Source organism: Meriones unguiculatus, chromosome 14, assembly GCF_030254825.1.
Source record: "Meriones unguiculatus strain TT.TT164.6M chromosome 14, Bangor_MerUng_6.1, whole genome shotgun sequence".
In the NCBI taxonomy this organism is placed as follows: Eukaryota; Metazoa; Chordata; class Mammalia; order Rodentia; family Muridae; genus Meriones; species Meriones unguiculatus.
In genome coordinates this window covers 40,411,868-40,431,811 of record NC_083361.1, presented here as the reverse complement: position 1 = coordinate 40,431,811, position 19,944 = coordinate 40,411,868, and the positions used below count along the sequence as shown (strand labels likewise).

Below are 19,944 nucleotides of genomic sequence, written 5' to 3'. Positions count from 1 at the left end.
TCTGCTTGGGAACTTGCAATCAGTGAAAAGTCCCTTAGTGTGGACAGCATTTATGACACAGAAAGCACTCAGGCTGTTACTACAGACACTCAAGCAGCTAGCACTCTTTTACCATAAGACGCCTCCTCAGGAACAAATTGAATCGCTTCTCAGGCTGTGAAGTAACCAATGGAGAGTCGGCAAATCCTGTTTAGGGCTCAAGATTTCAGCACACAGACACGTGGACCAATAAGCTATGCTCTGGGGTAGGTGGCTATGCTGAGACATTTCAGCCCCAGGGCAAGGCTGTTGTTGTTCCCTCAGAGGAGGGGCTTGCTACCGGAAGGAGCTTAGTTTACATCGCAGCAACCCGAGCTTCACAGTGTTGATGACAGGGTAGAGCAGGTGGTGATGCTGACTCAGAGCAAGGCTGGCACTGCCTCAACACCAGGCAGCTAACCACAATAACACTAGCGTTAGTTATTCCAAATCACCACGGCACCAAAACAGCCGAAAGCCTGCGTAGACGCCAGCCCCAGAATGTCTGTGTTTGGTGAGTTTCTCTCGTTTCATGTCCACCTGTGCTACGTTTGTCCCAGGGAATCCTTTCACCCTCTGAAACATCACACGCACCACAGGACTGTCATTGCTCTCCCTGCTACTGCACAAACCTCCAGTATGTGTACACAGCATTTAAAGCTGAATAGTGGAGGAATAGAAACTCTCATCTCTGAAAGAGCAAAGTATACAGGAGGTGGCCGAGGAAAACACACCTGTCAAGGAGTGCAGAGAACTTGGGCAAATGCATTTGTCAGCTCACTGCCCTTAGCATGATTGAGTGATCAGCCAGTGTGGTGTCTCTGATTTCTGGAACCTTCAGCTTATTCAGCTCCAAGGAATGCCAGGCTCATTCTGTCCCAGCATGGCCGCTAGGCCTCGGAGGTCACTTTTATAATCAACAGCCTCAAACTCCTGTTTGCTCAGCCTAGGCTTTCTCAGGCCTCATACCCTCACTGACTTCATTTGGAGACTTCAAGTAGTAGCCAAACCATGAAGCCCTTATAACCTACTTCCAGATCACAGTTAGACACAACTTTGGTCTCCTAGTCAGTGAAGGAAGATAAAATGGAGAGAAGAAGGAAGCGGAACAACTTTCAAAACATGTTTGGAACTTAGATGAGGGAGAAAAGAAATGGTGAAAAAGTGTAGTAATAACAGAAATACAAAGTGAACCTGTCTTGTTAAACATTGTTCTATCAAGAAACATAGCAAACCTCAACATTATTCTGGGTGATGGACAGTGTGGGAAATTTGTATAGTATCACAGTGTGGAGACACACACCTATAACCCCAGAAGGGTTTGAGCATTCCAATCCAGTCCAGGACACAAAGCAAGACTTTGTCCCCAAAAGACCAGGAAAGAAAAAAAGTTGACATAGGGTTTAATTTTAAATATTCCAGGACTTCCCCAGATACTGAGGGGGAAGAGGAAATATTATTCAATTATTGAAACAATGAATGCTCTTCAATCTTTTATTACCATGGTATCATTTAAGAATCTAAGTAAATGACCTGAAGTTATCCGGAAGAATGAAGACTATCTGAAAGAGCTCTCTGGTTGAGTGCTCTGAGTGCTTAGCAGGCAGGCAGAAGCCCCCGTGTGCAATTCTCTGGACTACGAGAAGAAAACTTTAAAAAAAAAAAAATCAAGTCCATTACATCCACGGGCCCAACATTGCTCATAGTTAGTAAAAATGAAACAGTAAGAAACACATAAATTATCATTAAAAGAACTCAGTAATTCACAAGAAGGATTGTTTCAATTCTGGGGCAGCCTTAATAGATGGTGGTGGTTGGTGTGTGTGCTGGCTAGTTTTATGATGTTAACACAAGCTAGAGTTACCTGAAGGGAGGGAACCTCAACTGAGAAAACACCTGCATAAGATCAGGCTGTAGGCAAAGCATTTTCTTAATTACTGACTGATGGGGAAGGGCCCAACCCATGGTGGATGGTGCAAACCCTGGGCTAAGCCAGCCATGATGAGCAAGCCAGTTAAGTAGCACCCCTCCATGGCCTCTGCATCAGCGCCTGCCTCCAGGTTCCTGCACTATATAAGTTCCTGTCTTGATTTCCTTTGATGATGAACAGTGGTGTGATAGTGTAAGCCAAATAAATCCTTTCCTCCTCAATTTGATTTTGGGCCACAGTCATGGTAGAAATAAAAACCCTAATTAAGACAGTGTGAAATTGCTATTCTGAGATCTAATGAGTGTTTGTATGTGCAGATAGGGGGGCCACTGCTGTTCACTCATGGTGGACATCAGTCACTGCATTAACTACATGGTTCTGGTGCTCTGAAGTTCTTCTCCTCTGTACTTGGATTTTCCTGGCATCTTTGGTGAGACCTGAGGATTACTGTCATTCACTGATGTTTTCTCTGAATTGACCATAGATTCAATAAGAGACATGAGTGAACTGGATGGTATGGTGAGCCTCGTGGTCTCTGTCTGGAGTGATGAAAATTAACCAACCCAAAAGGATCACAGACTAAACTCAATTAAATGCTATTTTGCAGAAGAAAATCAGAGAAATTGTCCTTTACATTGATGCAAGAAAAATATTTCTTAAGGAGGACACAAAAGTTATGGGCCATTAAAGAAAAAAGAAGAGAAACTGAACTTTAAAAACATTTATTTTAGAGAAAGGAAATAAGCCCAGGGATACTCCAGTAAAAAACCAGGATGCTTTTCTCCAGCCCTCCTCACCTTCCTGTGTATAAACTCAAGGAGTCTCATGTACTTGATTTTCTCCTTCTGGTTCCAAAAACAGTTCCTTCCTCCCCATTCCCTAGTCCCACAGGCAGTATTACATGGAAGGCTGCTATCCATGTGTATGTTGGGAAGCTCCTGCATTTATGGCAGTCTAAGCAAGTGCTCCTCCACTTACTCTATTTTGAATGTGTCTAAAATGATCTAGAGTGATAAAAATTCATGATAATCAGTCATAATGAAAACCAAAGATCTCTAGAGAAGTGATTCTTTCTAGGGTTCAGGCGAGAAATGTACAAGGTGAGCTTGCAGTATTTTGTAGTGTCAGAAATGACAAAAACATTAAAAATGAAACAGAACACAGCAACAGGATATGTCCAAGTTATACAGGCTGCACTAAAATGTTCTCTAATTCAGTAAGAAGGTATTACCGAGTTTATAGCACAAGAGATGGCATAAATATATGAACTAATGTGGGGGAGGAGGGTGGAGAAGAGAAAGGTCTCCTATAAGAAGCCTTTCAGGGAAGGGGAATGTGGCTTAATGGTAGAACACGTGTTAGATGGTCCTGGGTTCAATCTCTGCTACTGTAATTGACAGTAAATCATCATTACTCTCACGCAATTTAAGTTTAAGCACGACCTGTAGTCCTTATGTGCATACTGCCTACTAACCCAGAGATTAGTACCGTGTAGGAAAAAAAATTCTTTTCCATAGAGAATCTTGAGAGAACTTACTTTAAGCCAAGGCTAAAGTTTCTTAGTTTGCCTAGCACATGATGCAATGCTAGCCACACTGTTTACTTTCTCCATCTCCAATTTGAGTCACGACAAACACATTAGTAATGTTACCACTGAGGCTCATTCTACACAGTAAAGGCCAACATCAACCTTGGAGATCAACAGATACAAGCAAGGCTTTTGGAATTGTCTTAGTCTGGAGGTACAAAGGAGACATGGCTCCGAAGCCCAACTAAGGACCTTAAAGACAATGTCAGCAGAAACTGAGGACACTTGAACTCCGTTTCCTGTCTCCTCTAACAGCATGCTTATTGACTCAGCAAATAAAAAAAAAATACCTAAACTTGATAAAATTTAAAGTCTAATAACTTCTGAACTGATCCAACTTTAATTTTTAAAGTATAAATTATGATTATTCTTAGTCATTAATTTATGGAAGCATATTGTAATGGATTAAGGCAGAGGGTTCAAGTCCAAGACCCTCTCCATAAGCACAGGGAAATTTTGATGGAGCCTCTACAAAACTGGAAATTATTAAAATGCAAACTGACACCCTTTATATGTCATTCTCATTACAATGTGTGATGTAATTTTTTAAATAAATATTTTTCTTTTTCAAAATGAATACATTCCTAAGATACGGCACTAAAGGGCCAGGGATTTAGGTGACAGTACCCCAGTTCAGGCCGTGGAAGGAAATCTTTGTGTCCGTCCACCCAGGAAAGGAAGCATATTCTGCCGCTTACCAGTGCCTCTGGCTCTGTACTGATGAGAAAGCTGGTCTCCTTGCCGTTCAAGCTCTGTCAATAGTAAAAGGTAAGGTGGACAGGTAGATACAGTGCTGTTAAGGATGGCTTGAGCAAAACAATCAAATCATTTAAGTTTTCAAAGCAAGAACAGAGAGCTTCTCTCTGTGGAAATACTACACCATGAAACCACAAACCTGAATGCCATTTCCCCTTCTGAAACAGTACGTTAAGTTGTATGTACTAATATATACTTTCATGTGTATATGTAGTTGTGTGGGGGTGGAAAGAAAAAGAGAGAGGGAAGGAATGGAGAAGAGGAAAGGGAGAGAGAGGGAGTTATAGAGAAAGCTCTATTAAGTCAGGAGAGGATCTGCAACAGGTGAAATTGTTAAAAACTTCTACACAACAGTATAGTAACCAGGAGCGCTGCTATTTTAAGGATTCTGAGTAGTACCAAAATGGAATACACATCACTGACCATATGTTTCATGATTTTCTTGCCATTGGCCTGAATTATTAAAAATCTGTAGCTTTGGAGACAACATGCCATTCTTTTAAAAATGCATAATGGAAGAAAAATCCAGTTGTGTATATAATACACACAAGCCACTTGCAGCTAGAGCGTTTCGTCTTTCTTGGACATGGGTTTCCAGTACACTTGAGAACTGTAAATGTGCTCAGTGATCCACATATCACCAAACTTGCTCCTGAGGTCCCCTTTCTTACTTTCTGAATTTCTGGGAATGAGGTAAGGACTGCTCCCAGCTAACAAAAGTGACTTGAGATCTATATACACACTGGACACTCAGTTACATCTTTTTGGGAGGATCACATCCAACATCTCACTATGACTGGTTGGTTCTGGGCAAATCAGTCTTAAAAAAACTAATAATCATGGATTAAGGATACTTCAGGAGCTTTTGGGAATATTCTCATAAGTTCTAGAGCTTACACAGTGGATTGGGCAGGAAAAAATACAGCCTCTCTGCCTTCTGACTGATGTCAGAGATGCTGCTAAGCCTGTGCTTGTATTCAAACTACTTCAGCCAACCCAAGTTACACTTATGAATCCCATTTGTTTTTCAAAATATCACAAAATGTCAAATAAAACTCACCATTGGATAATTCTGAAATGGCAGCCTCTACTACAACAAATGGTGAAGGGGGAGAGAAAGAAATGTCTCAGAGGTAAAGAGTGATTGCTACTTTTTTTGAAGACCTGAGGTTGGTTCCAATCACCACCTGTAACTCTTTCTGTGACCTGTACACTGTCTTCTGGCCTCCATGAGCACCTGAACGCATGAGCGTATCATACACACATACGCATTTCAATAGAAGCAAAAGTAACTGTTTAAAAGCTATAAAAAATAAAATAAATGGTGAATCTCCACTTCCACCATGAAAACAATAAAGGAATTTAGTTTGTTCTTGCTTGGCTCAAGAGCCTAATAGTGCCTTCACTCTACCACAACACAGAAAGCACAGTTATTTAAGTGTGAAATGGCTGAAGGTTACGCAGTAATATTCTTAAAGAAAGTTGGTAGGGAACTTGACTATCTCTGACCTTAGAAAGAAAGAAAAGTTTGTTCTAATTGGGTCCCCAAACCTACAATTATTTCTTAAGCTTGAAAATAAAGTGATGAAGTTTCTCTTTCTTTTTAAAACCTTTTTGCTGAAATGGTGGGAACTAGAAATAATCATCCCAAGTGAGGTATCCCAGAAGCAGAAAGACAAAGTATATACTCACTCATAAGTGGATATTAGACATATAATATAGGATAAACATATAAAATCTGTACACCTGAAGAAGCTAAGCAAGAAGGAGGACTCTGGGTAAGATGTTCAATTCTCAATCAGAAAGGCAAAGAGGATGGACATCAGAAGAGGGAGAAAACAAGGAACAGGACAGGAGCCTACCACAGAGGGCCTCTGAAAGACTCTACACTGCAGGGTATCAGAGCAGATGCTGAGACTTATAGCCAAACTTTGGGCAGAGTGTGGGGAATCTTATGAAAGAAGTAGGAGATAGTAAGACCTGGAGAGGACAGGAGCTCCACAGGAGAGCAACAGAACCAAAAACTCTGGGCACAGGGCTCTTTTCTGATACTGATACTCCAACCAAGGATGATTCATGGAGATAACCTAGAACCCCTACACAGATGTAGCCCAGGGCAATTCTGTGTCCAAGTAGGTTCCATAGTAATGGGAACAGGGACTGTCTCTGACATGAACTGATTGGCCTGTTCTTCGATCACCTTCCCCTGAGGGAGGAGCAGCCTTACCAGGCTACAGAAGAAGACAATGCAGCCACTCCTGATGAGACCTGATAGACTAGGATCAGAAGGAATGGGAGAAGGACCTCCCCTATCAGTGGACTGGGGGAGGGGCATGGTGGAGAAGAGGGAGGGAGGGTGGGATTAGGAGAGGACGAGAGAGGGAGCTATAGGTGGGATACAAAGTGAATAAACTGTAATTAATAGTATTAATAATAAACTCTCTTCTGAGTATTTCATTGACTCCTTTGTCGCAGACCTGTTATGCATAAGAATTCCTACTGTGGTCAAGCCTATGTTTCCCTCAACAGCGGCACGTCTTTCATGTGTCATGTGCCTCCTTCCCAGATCCCAGCCACTATGCAATTAAGTAAAGTGCTACAAAATGCAGTAACAGTGATAACTGAGTGGATCTCACAAGCTTCTACAAGAACAAAATCCTCATTCAGAGGATCCCCAAATCATCACAGAGACAAAATGCTCCAAACATAAGCAGCAACAGTACCCTTTGGTTTTGTGTAACTCTATCATATGTATTTATGGCATATATAATGCAATTATAGGACAATCTCCTGTTTACTTCCTCCAAACCTCGGTTGATTGACTCACAGATATGGGACTTTCAGATACAGAGACCAACTGTATTTGATTTTATTGTTTTAGCTTAAAGAATTTTCTAATTCTTGAGTTACTTGAACCAAACATAGCCCTTGATAAAAGCATATTCCATACTAACAACCATTACATAGATAGATGTTACACAATAATCAGAATTACACTTCCCCACTATGATTAGCTCAAAGTTATTGTCTTGCAAACTGAACCTCAGCACATCTGAATTTATGATACAGGAAACCTCAAGATCAGCTCAAACATATGCTTGTTCTCCAATAAGAGCATATAGTGTTCTCTGTTTAAAAACCTATTTTTTAAAGGAATTTTAGAAGTTGTGGGACTCTTAAATCAAGCAATTGGCCAAGAGCCAACCTATTCAGAAAGGTTTCCGTGAGTGAGAATGCCAGAGCTAATGATAAATGAAAACAGTAAATGAGGCATGGAGTCTGTCTCACTTTACAGGATGAGCAGGTCGGAGAGCAGAGAGAACAGTTTCTTGTAGGTGTGGATATGCAGGGTCTGAGGCAGTTGCACATCTGAGGGGCTAACTTCGGCTTCATTTTGTACTTTATATGTAGCGAAGCTGATGCACAGACATTCTACTTACCTCATTTCTTTGGAAAGAATAGTCCATGCTTTTGGCTCTTAAGCCTAGAAGAAATAAGGGAAAAAAAAATCTATCATGTTGACAGCACTTGCTCAAAAGTCTACCTGAGGAGGAAACAGGGTTTTAACAAGCCAACAAAATTCAAAGAAAAAATTACTGAAATAACATGTACAAGACATTCCAGGAGCTAAACTGTTGAAATCACCCTCTAAAGGAAGTCTCTCTAAAAACTCCTGATTCTAAGGACACAATCTCAGTCACTAGGAAACAAATGTAACTCTGATCAACATACTCTTCAAGCCAGCACCAAATCTCTCCAAAAGATCATCCAGTGAGAACTGTGAACATCTACCTATTTCTCTCTCTATGTGAGAGATAATATTTCTGTTATTTTCTGTATTTACCCAAGAGCTAATGCTATTTAAGAAGACAAAGTCACTCTCTAGGCAGCCAGATTTCTTCACGATGGTCAGATGTTTAGTCATTTGGACATACATCTTCAGTATGTTCCAGCCAGTGCAGGTGGTTACATACAGAACTGATTCTTAACCTCTCAGAACTCCAATTTGTGAATACAGTGAGGAATATCTCTCAAACAATAACTTCTTAGATAACAATATATTTTGGAGAAATAGCTCAGTAGAAGTGATGAGAAAATATTTTCACAGACCATCTCTAGCTAATATAATTCCAGGAAGAGTTGGTATATATTCTGAAAATGTAGAAAATATAATACTACCAGTTATGTGGGTTTTCCACAATCAAAGAAATAGTACAACTCACCAAACCCCACGATTGGCAGTGACTTGGGAAGCAGAACACCTCTTCACAGATTATGGAAATCACTGGTGTTTATGTTCTCAGAAGTCTGAGCACAACAGCATTATCATTATCCATCACATTCACATGATTTTATTTCAGTATGTGGTGACAGTCATTCTTTTTTGTTAGATAGAGTTGTTCATATCTTATGGTGACTAGTTTAGAAATTAAACTGAAGCATAGGCCTGATATAATAAGATAGCAGGGTTTAATATTAGCTGCACTTTCAGGCTCTCATTTGGGCCTCAGACTGTGTTATTTACAAATAAATGGTAGATACTGTAAATAAAGAGGGAATGCATCATGGCAAACAAGCAGAGCATCCATAGCTTCCCTTGCAAAAGTGTGACATGAACACAAACGTTCAGGTGACACATCGATGGTGTGGTGCTATCTGCACCTCGTAAGGTATGTGAGCATTAAATGAGCTGATGTGTGGGCTTGGCAGGGTAAGAGATCCTTGTTGAGGTTACTAATGCCAGCATACGTTATATTACTAATTCATCTTTTACAAAGTTCTGTACGTTATTTGGGTTAAATTTCAGGGCGTCCGAATAAAGTTCTTATGATTATTTTTACAATCATATCTTTGTGTTGCAGGAGGTGCTCTTAAAAGTACTTAACTTCCACACTTTCAAGCATATCATGAAAATGAACCAGTGATGGCTGAACCACTTAGATTCACTGCGTGTTGACTTTTCCATGTAAAAGAGGAAAAGAGAAATAAAACATTCTTTGAAAGGTCTGTAACATACAAAACCACACTCCAAGGGCTTTTCCAGCAAATACTACCTCAATAGATAGGTAAGATTTAACACTGCCACCAAACAGTTCTCATTTGACTTGTGAGTGAAATGAAGACTGATTATTCTAACATGGTTTCGATATGGCTTGAGTGTGTCTTCCACAGTTTTATGTGCTGGGAGTCGAACGCCCAGTGTGGTAATGTTGAAAGGGGAAGGTAAAAAGCTAGGCACACCTAACTGGGCCATTCCAGGTATCACATTTGGAAGAAACAAATTTAACTCTAGAGGGGCCTCAGTCATTCCTCAGGGGAACAACCTGACATAGAAAGAGAACACCATGCCCCCAACTCTTTCTGGTATTGTGTCTTACCACAAAATGTTCTCTCATTTGTACCCCTGCAATAATATCTGTCACCATCATATGTGACATAGCCAGAAACCAAGATGTACATGTGACAGTCTTAACTGCAAACCCATGAGCTAACTATGCTTCTCATATAATACCATTATCATTAAAGCAACACCAAATGAATGAACAAGTCTTGTTGCAAAGAGGTCAGACTCAAAACCCTCAGAGATACATATTTATCTCTCAAGTTATGGTACAGAGGACATCAACTCAGTAGGGTTTTCTTTTCTTAAAGACAAAAAAATGGTCATAGTTACAACAAAGAACAGTGCAAGACACAAATGGACCCCTATCACAGAGTTGACCAAAAGCACATCTTTACACAAGGCACACAGTGATTTGACAGCTCCGTTTTTAAAGAGAGAAAAATAAGAACTCTGAACAGGAGACCCTCCTTCAGCTGCCTCTTCTCCTTTGCTTAACACAAAAGCAGGCAGGATAAGCACGTGCAAACTCTAATCTGAACTTGGCATGATGCATTTGAAGATTCTGACAAAGGAAGTCTCCCATCCAGGGCTCCTAAGAGGATGGGAGACTTCCTCTTAGGAAGTCTCTCCTCTCACAGTTGTTTAACTTTTAACCTTTCCTGACCTGGAGTAAACTGTCTCCTCTGGTTCAGCCTAGCTCATCTTGCACATTGTGGCAGTTCAGGTATTCTCCACTCTAGCCTTGCCCCAGATTACCCCATGAGTACTTCTCTGTGTGTTGAGTCTTCTTCTAAGCAAAAATATAGAGGAGGATAAGTTTCTCCCCACCCCCATATAAAACACACACACACACACACACACACACACACAAACACACACAACTCACTGGTTATCTCACACACAAATGTTCACATGTCAGATACACTTATACACCAAACAAGAGGACTGGGGCTAGAATGTGAGCTCAGGGTTTTAGAGTCCACGCTGCTCTTCCAGAGGACCAAAGTTCCTTTTCCAGTACCCATAACAGGCAGCTGGTGATTGCCTGTTTTTCCAGCTCCAAGGAATCCAAGGCCCTCTTCTGGCCTCTACAGGCACCTACACACATGGCAGAAACATAGATACATGAATAAAAATAAACCTAAGGGGCTGGAGAGATGGTTCAGCAGTTTAGAGCATGTGTTACCCTTGTAGGGGATCAGATTCCATTTCCAGCACTCATTTAGCAGTCCCAACCATCTGTAATGCCAGTCCCAGAGGACACAATGTCCTCTTCTGGTCTCTGAGGACATCATGTATGCATGTGGTACACACACCACACACGGACAAGTAAAACACTCATACATATAAAACTAATCTAAATAAAACATTTAAAATAAATAAATAAATAAATAAATAAATATTTTTAAAAGTTATAAAACAAAACAAACAAACAAAAACAAAACAAAACAAGGGACCTGAGGAGGCCAAACTTGGCACCAGCTCCAAATGAGCACCTTGGGATTCCTCTACCACTGGAGACTTGCTGTATGTGAGAAACCAGAGATGTGAAGGGTAGTACTAATCATTAAAATGAGCCATCATTTACATGCTAGAAATGAGAGCCAGTGCAAACTGAGCCTCTCAGAAATCACCCTATCAAGAGCATGCTCTCTTGCAAAACTAGTGCCCAAAATAGCCCTTGTGTTTTCCAAGAGATCATCTCACGTTACACACTCACCAGCATCACAAAATAAAACGCAGCCACGTAGCACAATAAACACTATTTGGGTCAATATCAGATCACAGATGGGTTAATGCTCCCAACTTTGTTCTGCGTCCTGGTATACGAGAGGAAGCTCTACCTCCCAGGCTTTTGAAATCACCTAAGTGCAGATTTTTAGAGTGTATTCCTGTTAAGAACCACTAACTACTGCATGAGAACTCAAATATCCTCGTGAAAAAAAGGCGGGTAGTTTTATTAGATACACTATTTAATATAGCTGTAAAAACATGACTCTACATTCAGCTTTTAAACTTCCATTTCTATTGCTAAGCTTTTAATCTATTTTTTTCCAGTGTCAGCTTGTCAATAGCAGTCACAGAAACATAAACAGTAGTGTGTTAACTTGAGTAAGAATGGCCCCTATAGGCTCATATACTGCAATATTTGGTCAGCAGTTTGGTGGAACTGTTTTGGGAAGGATTAAGACATGTTGCTTCTGACAGGAACTCAGTGGCTGGCTGTATGATCACCTCTTCCTGAGGGGAGAGCAGCCTTACCAAGCCACAGAGGAGGACAGTGCAGCCAGTCCTGATGAGACCTGATAGGCTAGGATCAGATAGAAGGGGAGGACGACCTCCCCTATCAGTGGATTTGGAGAGAGGAATGGGAGGAGATGAGGGAGGAAGGGTGGGATTGGAAGGGACTGAGGGAGGGGGCTACAGCTGGGATACAAAGTAAATAAACTGTAATTAATATTAAAAATAAAAATTTAATTAACAAAAGAGGTGTTGCTTGTTGGAGGAAGTATGTCACTGGGGTGAACTCTGAGTTTCAAAAGACCACACCATTTCCATTTAGCTCTCTCTCTCTCCCCTTTCTCTCTGCATTTTGCCTGTGGATCAGGATGTAAGGCTCAGCTCTTGTCATGTTTACCGCCATGCTCTCTGCCATGATGGTGATGGACTCTAACCCTATGAAACTGTAAGCCTCCCAAAACATTTTCTTTTATAGATTGCCTTGGTAGTGGTGTCTCTTCACAGCAATAGAAAAGCAACTAGAATGAATAGGCGGCCAGACCAGAACAGCAAAGCAGGGGACATTCTGATTTTCCACCTTGAAAGATAAGAAGCCCTGCTGCTAGGTCCCTGCTCTTTTGAGTGTTGGGCTGCCAGGTCCAGAGGTATGCACAGGATGTGGACACTGGACTTCTTTCAGTATAAATTTCTCCTACCTCCGTCCAAGTCAGAGGAATAGCTGAGATTATACCAGAGCTTCAAGTAAGTAGGCTCATCTTAAGACTGAATGGCATTGAGATGCAAATGCCCGAAAGACTGAAATAGCTCAGTCTTTGATGCGATGAAGTATTGTTCTTTATTACCCAGAAAAACATAGCACACACACACACACACATTTGTTTTATATTTTTTCTTCAAAGAATTCGTAGAAGCCGCTGGTGGGATTAAAAACAGTATGTGGCCACTTCTTAAAATATTCACTACAGAGTGGTTACATGTTCCATGGACCCGTGTGATAGAAAAATGAAAACCAATGTTTAAACAATAAGAACAAGCTCTGAGACAAGAGTTCTGCCATGAGTTCAAAGCCTGCCTGAGCTACAGAGTGAGAAAAATCTTACCCTTCCCTCTTCTAATGCCCAAATTTATATCTAATAACAGGTTTTTTTTGTTTTTTTTTAAGACAAACAAACAACAAACAAAACCCAGAATCATTAAGAGAACTGAGGCTTGGAGAATCCAGCAGGAAAACTGTATACTTAGGGGAAAAAAAATATGTCAACTAAACTACATAATTCAACAGAATATAGGTCAGTGAAAACCTCAGTAAAATCTGACTAGTGTTCTCAACAGAAATAAGGCTTCAGTTAAGGCTTTTGTATCACACACACACACACACACACACACACACACACACACACCGTAAACAGTTCACAAGAGCTATTAAACCTCAAGTTTTGTCCCTCCTATAATCACCATCTCAAAACAGGGCTGAAAGTCTGCAAAGAGCTGACAGGAAGACCTCAGGGCCAGCTCCTTACTGGAGGGTCGCCGTCTGTGCAGGCTATCCTTGGAAAATCCACCTTCCAGGAGCAGAATTCCCAAGCCAGGGCGCCAGAAATGCCATTTACTCGGGGTCAGTGGGGTCTGAGACAGAGAGACGTCCGGAGATTATAGGGAGTCCCAGGTTGTAGGTCCCTGGCGGGCAGGTCCGTCCCAGAATGTCACCCTCCGCCTAGCAGGATCTGCGCAGCGCGGGGTTCGCCACGGGAGAGAAACACACAGCTGCCAATGTCCCCCAGAAACCCCGCCCTGAGAAGTTTCCCGTGTCTGCTTAGCGCCTGCCTGCTGTCCTACCTTCCTCCTCCACCATCTCCAGCAGATTCGGGTCGCCCAGCTTTGCCAGCTCGTTGAAAGCACTGAAGAGAGAGACGCAGGGTCCAGTGGACCGCTGTGATGGGCGGCGAGATGGGTTGGGGCAGAGGCTGAAGCGGATGGTAGGTCGCCTTTGTCCTGGAGACGACTCTGAAGTCCTTAAGGTGTCCAGACCCAGGGACACCTGAGGTGTCAGAGATATTGGAGTCAATAGGGACGTTCGAGGTCCCCGGTGAACCATAGGCACTAGGGACACCCGAGGAGTCAAGGTCCAGCGACGAGCCACGGTCGGACTGACCGCAGCTGAAGGCTTAGGGAGGCTCTGCAGGTTGGGCTTCTTTTCCGGGCGGTACTTGCCCTGACTCTTGCGGCGGCCAAACAGACTGGAGTCTGCGCTCCTGCGCTTCACTGACTGTAAGCTATTGTGCTGCTCTGTCCTTTTCATGTCAGGCTTTTGGTTCTGGCTAACCTGTCCTAAATTCCCTTCTTCCTCCTGCTGATTGCCCACTTGCTCGGCCAGCTCCCGCTGACGATTTCTCCACTGCCCCTTTTGCCTTCCTGGGGTCTTGCCCTTAGAGACCACCGACTCGCTGATCTCTCCAGACACCTCGGATTCCTCCCCACTTCTTGCCTCCTGTATTTGCAGCAGCATCCCCACTCTTCTTACTCTTCTTCTGTCCTCCAGGGTTTCTGGTGTTTCCACCTGGCTCTCTTCAGAGACCCTCACCATGACCACATCACTGGAGAGGTCAGGCCGCTCCACACTTCTTGCTTCCCCAGGGCCCCTCACCACATCTATCTCTTCTGGAACTCCTGGTTCCTCCACCCTACCATCATCCCTGGGGACCTCAGGTCTGGTGGGTTCCTGGGAGTCCCGGGGCTCCCTTCGCTCTTGACCATCCAGCTCCATATTCAACAGGCTTCGAGCTTCCTGTTTTAACCGGTCCACCCACTCAAGGCAGGTGCGCACAGTTCACAGTCTCCAGTCCTTCTTACATCCCCTCTGGTGGGCAGCCTCAGCCTACTAGTAGGCCTGGGCGCTCTGGATTGCCTGGCCCTCCACTCAAAGTGAAGCCAGCTAGGACCAAATCTTCTTCCCAGTTGGGGTTATTTTCTGTCAGGCGGGAAAAAGATACACTTCCCTTAAAGCTCCTCTCTCCCTTTAAGGCCTGAGCATGACGTGTGTCTTCTCCAAGGTTCCAGAAGACACTCGGCTAGGTATCTGCGGCAATTTGAGTGTTGGTTCTTTAATGGTCACTTCCTGGATTCTGAACCGGGAGCATTTCTGCAGTGGGAGAAGATCAGAGTTTGGGTCAGTCTCTGTCCCTTCAAAGTTGGATAGCTATGCATGGGCTAGGTAAGTGTGCATGCACAATGAAATACCCTATAATTGTGAATGGGTAAGGGGACATCTTCTACAGTCTAGTTGAGAATAATACCTTCTAAGGTCTGTGCGGAGCATGCTGGGATAAATGCTAGAAGTCAGCCTGCATTGCCCTACGCTTCACTCTACCTCTTAATTTAACAAAGAAGCAGAGGAATCCCCAGGGAAGGGATTGCTCTGAATTGGGCCTAGCAGCCCCACAGTACTTAGGAGATAGGAATTACTGATGAGGTGATCAGGGTGGGATGGACTGAAGGTGAAATGGCCGGATACCTGAGCAGGGCACCTTGGCAATGCAGGGATCACCACACTGCTTAGGGCTAGACTGGGGTGATTTGAGAAATAAGGGACAGTTGACCAAAGAATATCTGGCATATCTTGATGGTGTGGTTGCTGTGTGCTCTAGTGAAGTTTGGAAACGGAGAAATCACCGTTTAAAGTTTCCGGGATGGCTATGATTTTTGCTGCACAGCCGCAGTCCCTCTTTTTCTATGGTGTCCGGATTTTCTTCCACTGAACTTCTAGGAACACTGCATGTCTAAGTGATTCAAGACTGCGGAACTAGTCTTTCCGTGATGTATTTTGCAACCGTATTTGAAAAATGGATGTGTATAAGGTGAGCAATAGATGTGCGTGCCTCTTCTCATAATTATGATAGAACTGTTTACTCCTTCCTTACTGACATCCCTTACTTACTTCATTTAACTCTTTCCAACAACATCCTCCCAGAAACACTCACCTAGGAGATGTGTCTCCTAGGTGATTCTAAATCCAGTCAAGTTGTCAATCAAGATTAACTTTACACTGTGTTTTTGTTATTCTCTTGTCTTAAAAAATATAAGTCCTTTCTTTTCCTAAAATAAAATACCCTGACAAAAAACAACTTAGAGGACAAAGGTTTTCATCGAACCTACAGCTTTAGTTCAGCGAAGCAGAAAACAGGATGGGAAAAGAAGGCAAGGCAAGGCAAGGCAAGGCAAGGCAAGGCAAGGCAAGGCAAGGCAAGGCAAGGCAAGGCAAGGCAAGGCAAAAGAAAAGAAAAGAAAAGAAAAGAAAAGAAAAGAAAAGAAAAGAAAAGAAAAGAAAAGACAAAAAGACAAGACAAGACAAGACATGGCTGATCCTAGGAATGGTGAAGAAGAAAATTTATTGTAGATAAAAGGGAGAGCAGAGTTAGAGACTAGCCTGAGGTAGAGGTATCTGGGAAAGTTCAGAGTGGACAAGACCAGACTAAGCTGGGTCATGTGGGGAAACGGGGAGGGGAAAGGAGAGGAGAGAGAGGAGAATGAGGTTCAGCAGCCATCAGGACAAAGGTAGAAAAAGGGCAAGTAACCAATGTGCCTGGATTATATAGGAAAGAGCAGCCCAGATTCTGGGCTGAAGAACTCAGGGTAGAGTGTGTGTATGCCAGCCACTCCCTGTAACAGACAGGGACTGAGGGACACTGGGAGAACATGCAGGCCAGGTCCACTCTGATGTGTTAAATAGGCTACCATAGCCATTGTCCCAGGTTTGAAACTTAACAAAAACAAGTTACTTTTGATTTTGTCAAATATTTTAACCTTACATCTATACTAATTATTATTGTCATTTCTCTTAATATGTCTCACTCATCATTTACTGAAACTATTTTCAGCTAGCTTGCCGCCACAATGGGCAGTTTGGAAATAACCCCAGATTCAACCTTGCTTCCACATTCCCGCTGCTGTGCTTTACCTGATAGTCTATTGTCTTTCTTCCAAGCAAGGTTGTCTAATGAAAATGATAATGGAGGTTTAATCACTTAATGGTCCAGTGGAACCACTTACAAATACTAGCTCATTCACATTTTAGCTCTATCTCTGTGTCTCTTAACCTTTCTGAGTGGCAGCTCCATTATCCATAAAATGAAGAAAACAATTCACCCACACAAGGTTGCTCAGTGTATTGAAACCATAATTTATGTCTTCTCTTATTGGAGGTTGGGTGGACCATCTGGTGTTTAAGACTTTTGCTGCTGATGGAGGAGGTCCTCCTCCCCTCCTATCTGACCCTAGCTAATCAGGTCCCGTCAGGACTGTCTGCATCATCTTCCTCTGTGGTGAGGCAAGGCTGCACCACCCGGGGGGGTGGTGATCAAAGAACCAGCCAATGAGTTCATGTCAGAGATAGCCCTCCTTATGAAGGAACCCACTTGGAGGACTAGGGAAGAGGCATAGGGGGAGGAGAGGGAGGGTGGGTGGCACTAGGAGGAGGCGAGGGAGGGGCTACAGCACAGATACAAAGTGAATAAATTGTAATGAATGAATGAACGAATGAATGAATGAGTGAATGAATAACTAAATAAATAAATGAATGAGAACTTTTGCTGCTCATGCCAAGGACTTGAGTTCAATTCCGGCATTTATGTCAGGTTGCTCATAACCATCTGTGACTACAGTTCCAAGAAGTCTAAAGCTCTTTTCTGGGCTTTTTTGAGTACCTGTACATATGTGTATGTACACATACATGTATACTTATAATTTTTTTTTTTGAGACAGGGTTTCTCTGTCTAGCCATAGCTGTCCTGGATCTTTCGACCAGGATGGGCTTGAACTCACAGAGATCCATCTGCCTCCACCTCCCAAGTGCCCCACCACCAGGGTTTAATTTTTTTTAATTTTTATTTTTTAATTACAGTTTATTTACTTTATATCTCAGCGGTAGCCTCTTCTCTCATTCCCTCCTAATCCCACCCTCCCTCCCTCTTCTCCTCCCTGCCTCTCTCTAAGTCCACTGATAAGGGAGGTCCTTCTCCCCTTTCATCTGACCTTAGCTTATCAGGTTTCACTAGGCTGCAATGTCCTCCTCTGTGGCCTAGGTAGGCTGCTCCTCCCATGCGGGGTGGGGAGGTCAAAAAGCTAGCCATAGAGTTCATGTCAAAGACAGTCCCTGTTCCCCTTACTAGGGAAGCCACTTGGATGCTGCCATGGGATACATCCGATCAGAGTTTCTAGGTTATATCCATGCGTGGTCCTTGGTTGGAGAATCAGTCTCAGAAAAGACCGGTGTCCTCAGATATATTTGGTCCTTGTGGAGCTCCTGTCCTCTCCAGGTCTTACTAACTCCCCCTTCTTTCGTATGATTCTCTGCACTCTGCCCAAAGTTTGGTTATGAGTCTCAGCATCTGCTTTGATACACTGCTAGGTAGAGTCTTTCAGAGGCCCTCAGTGGTAGGCTCCTGTCCTGTTTCTTGTTTTCTCCTACTTCCAATGTCCATCCCATTTGTCTTTCTAAGTAAGGATTGATCTTACCCCAGGTCCTCCTTCTTGTTTAGCTTCCTTAGCTATACAGATGTTAGTATGTTTATCCTATCTTATATGTCTAGTATCCACTTATAAGTGAGTATATACCTTGTGTGTCTTTCTGCTTCTGGGATACCTCACTCAGGATGATCTTTTCTAGGCCCCATATTTGCCTGCAAATTTCATGTTTTCCTTGATTTTAATTGCTGAGTAGTATTCCATTGTGTAAATGTACCACAATTTCTGTATCCATTCCTCCATTGAGAGTCATCTGGGTTGTTTCCAGGTTCTCGCTATTACGAAGAAAGCTGCTATGAATATGGTTGAACAAATGTCCTTTTTGTGTACTTGAGAATATTTTGGATATATGCCTAGGAGTTCTGAGATTAAAGGCATGCACCACCACTACCACCACCAGGCTTAAATTTTTCCAAAATAAATAAAACATAAGATGTCTTTATTCCATCGTATTTGTTATTACTGAGGGGATACTGCAACTATTTACTACTCATATCTTTACTGTTTTAAGGAGAACGATTTTATCAGTATGGTGTACTTCTACAATCCATGGTACAAACTTAAAGGTCTCCCACCTTAAAGAGCTAAGTACATGACACACAAAAATGTCAATACAAACATTGCTTAGAATGTTGGGACCAATTTTTATTATCCAAAGGATAATATTGTAATGTTATTGTAAAAAAATAATAATCTTGTAATGATTAAAGTGTTCATTAACTCAGTATTCCAATAGATGTTAATATTGTGGCAATGTAGTTAGGGCCTTGGACAAATAGTAGATGCCCATCAAAGGATAACCTCATGCTTGGTGAGCTAATTCATGCTCCCCAAATAGACTTACTATTAAAATCCAAATGTGTCCTTGACACACCATGGCGCTTCCCAGCATGGATGTGTGACCAGCATAGCCCAGGAAAAAAAAATGTGTAGAAATAAAACCGGTAAAATACCTCCTTGCCCCTCTCCCAAAAGAGAGAGACAGACAGAGAGAGAAGAAGAAAACAACTATCAGATAATTGGCTGTTATCACCTGGATGGAAGAGTGGGGGACTCAGGGCTGCCTGTGGGGTAGACAAATCCAAGACTAGGCCATGTGGAAGCAGAGCAATCACAGATGATAAGGAATTACGCAAGGCAAAAGGGATGGGTATGCCTCATGCATGGGATTACAAGTTCGGCATAGGTTGAAAAATATGGTTTACAGAGTATATTAGGTTTAGGAAATAGAAACTTATTCTTGTAAAGTATAAAGACTTAATAACAATGTCTAACAATGGGGCTCCCATTTTGTTTTCAGGCCTCCTCCCAGAAGCTGCAAATTGTATGCTATGAGGTTTTTACTTATAAATTTTAATAAAATTGTTCTAAAAATAGTTTTTGATGACCTCTGCAAACATAATTCTAAAGACATATTGAACTATACCGATAATTACCAAATTTGGCTGATTTTGACCTATTCCACACCAGTTTTATTCAATTCCATTTAATTACTGAACAATGGCAAAGTCTGAGGAACAAATGGGAAAAGGAGGTCTTTCTTTCTTT

The 19,944-nt window shown here is 42.4% G+C and overlaps 1 protein-coding gene across 1 annotated transcript in view; it reads right to left on the bottom strand.

Moving 5' to 3' along the window:
• Ano5 (anoctamin 5) overlaps positions 1-14,641 on the bottom strand; it is a 77,071-nt gene extending 62,430 nt beyond the window's left edge. Inside the window, exons 1-3 of the mRNA XM_060366214.1 lie at positions 13,714-14,641; positions 7,733-7,776; positions 4,235-4,288 (exon numbers count right to left, since the gene is read on the bottom strand). Coding sequence (XP_060222197.1) covers positions 4,235-4,288; positions 7,733-7,776; positions 13,714-14,641 — 1,026 coding nt within the window. The remainder of the gene's footprint in view (positions 1-4,234; positions 4,289-7,732; positions 7,777-13,713) is intronic.
• Positions 14,642-19,944: the final 5,303 nt, after the last annotated feature.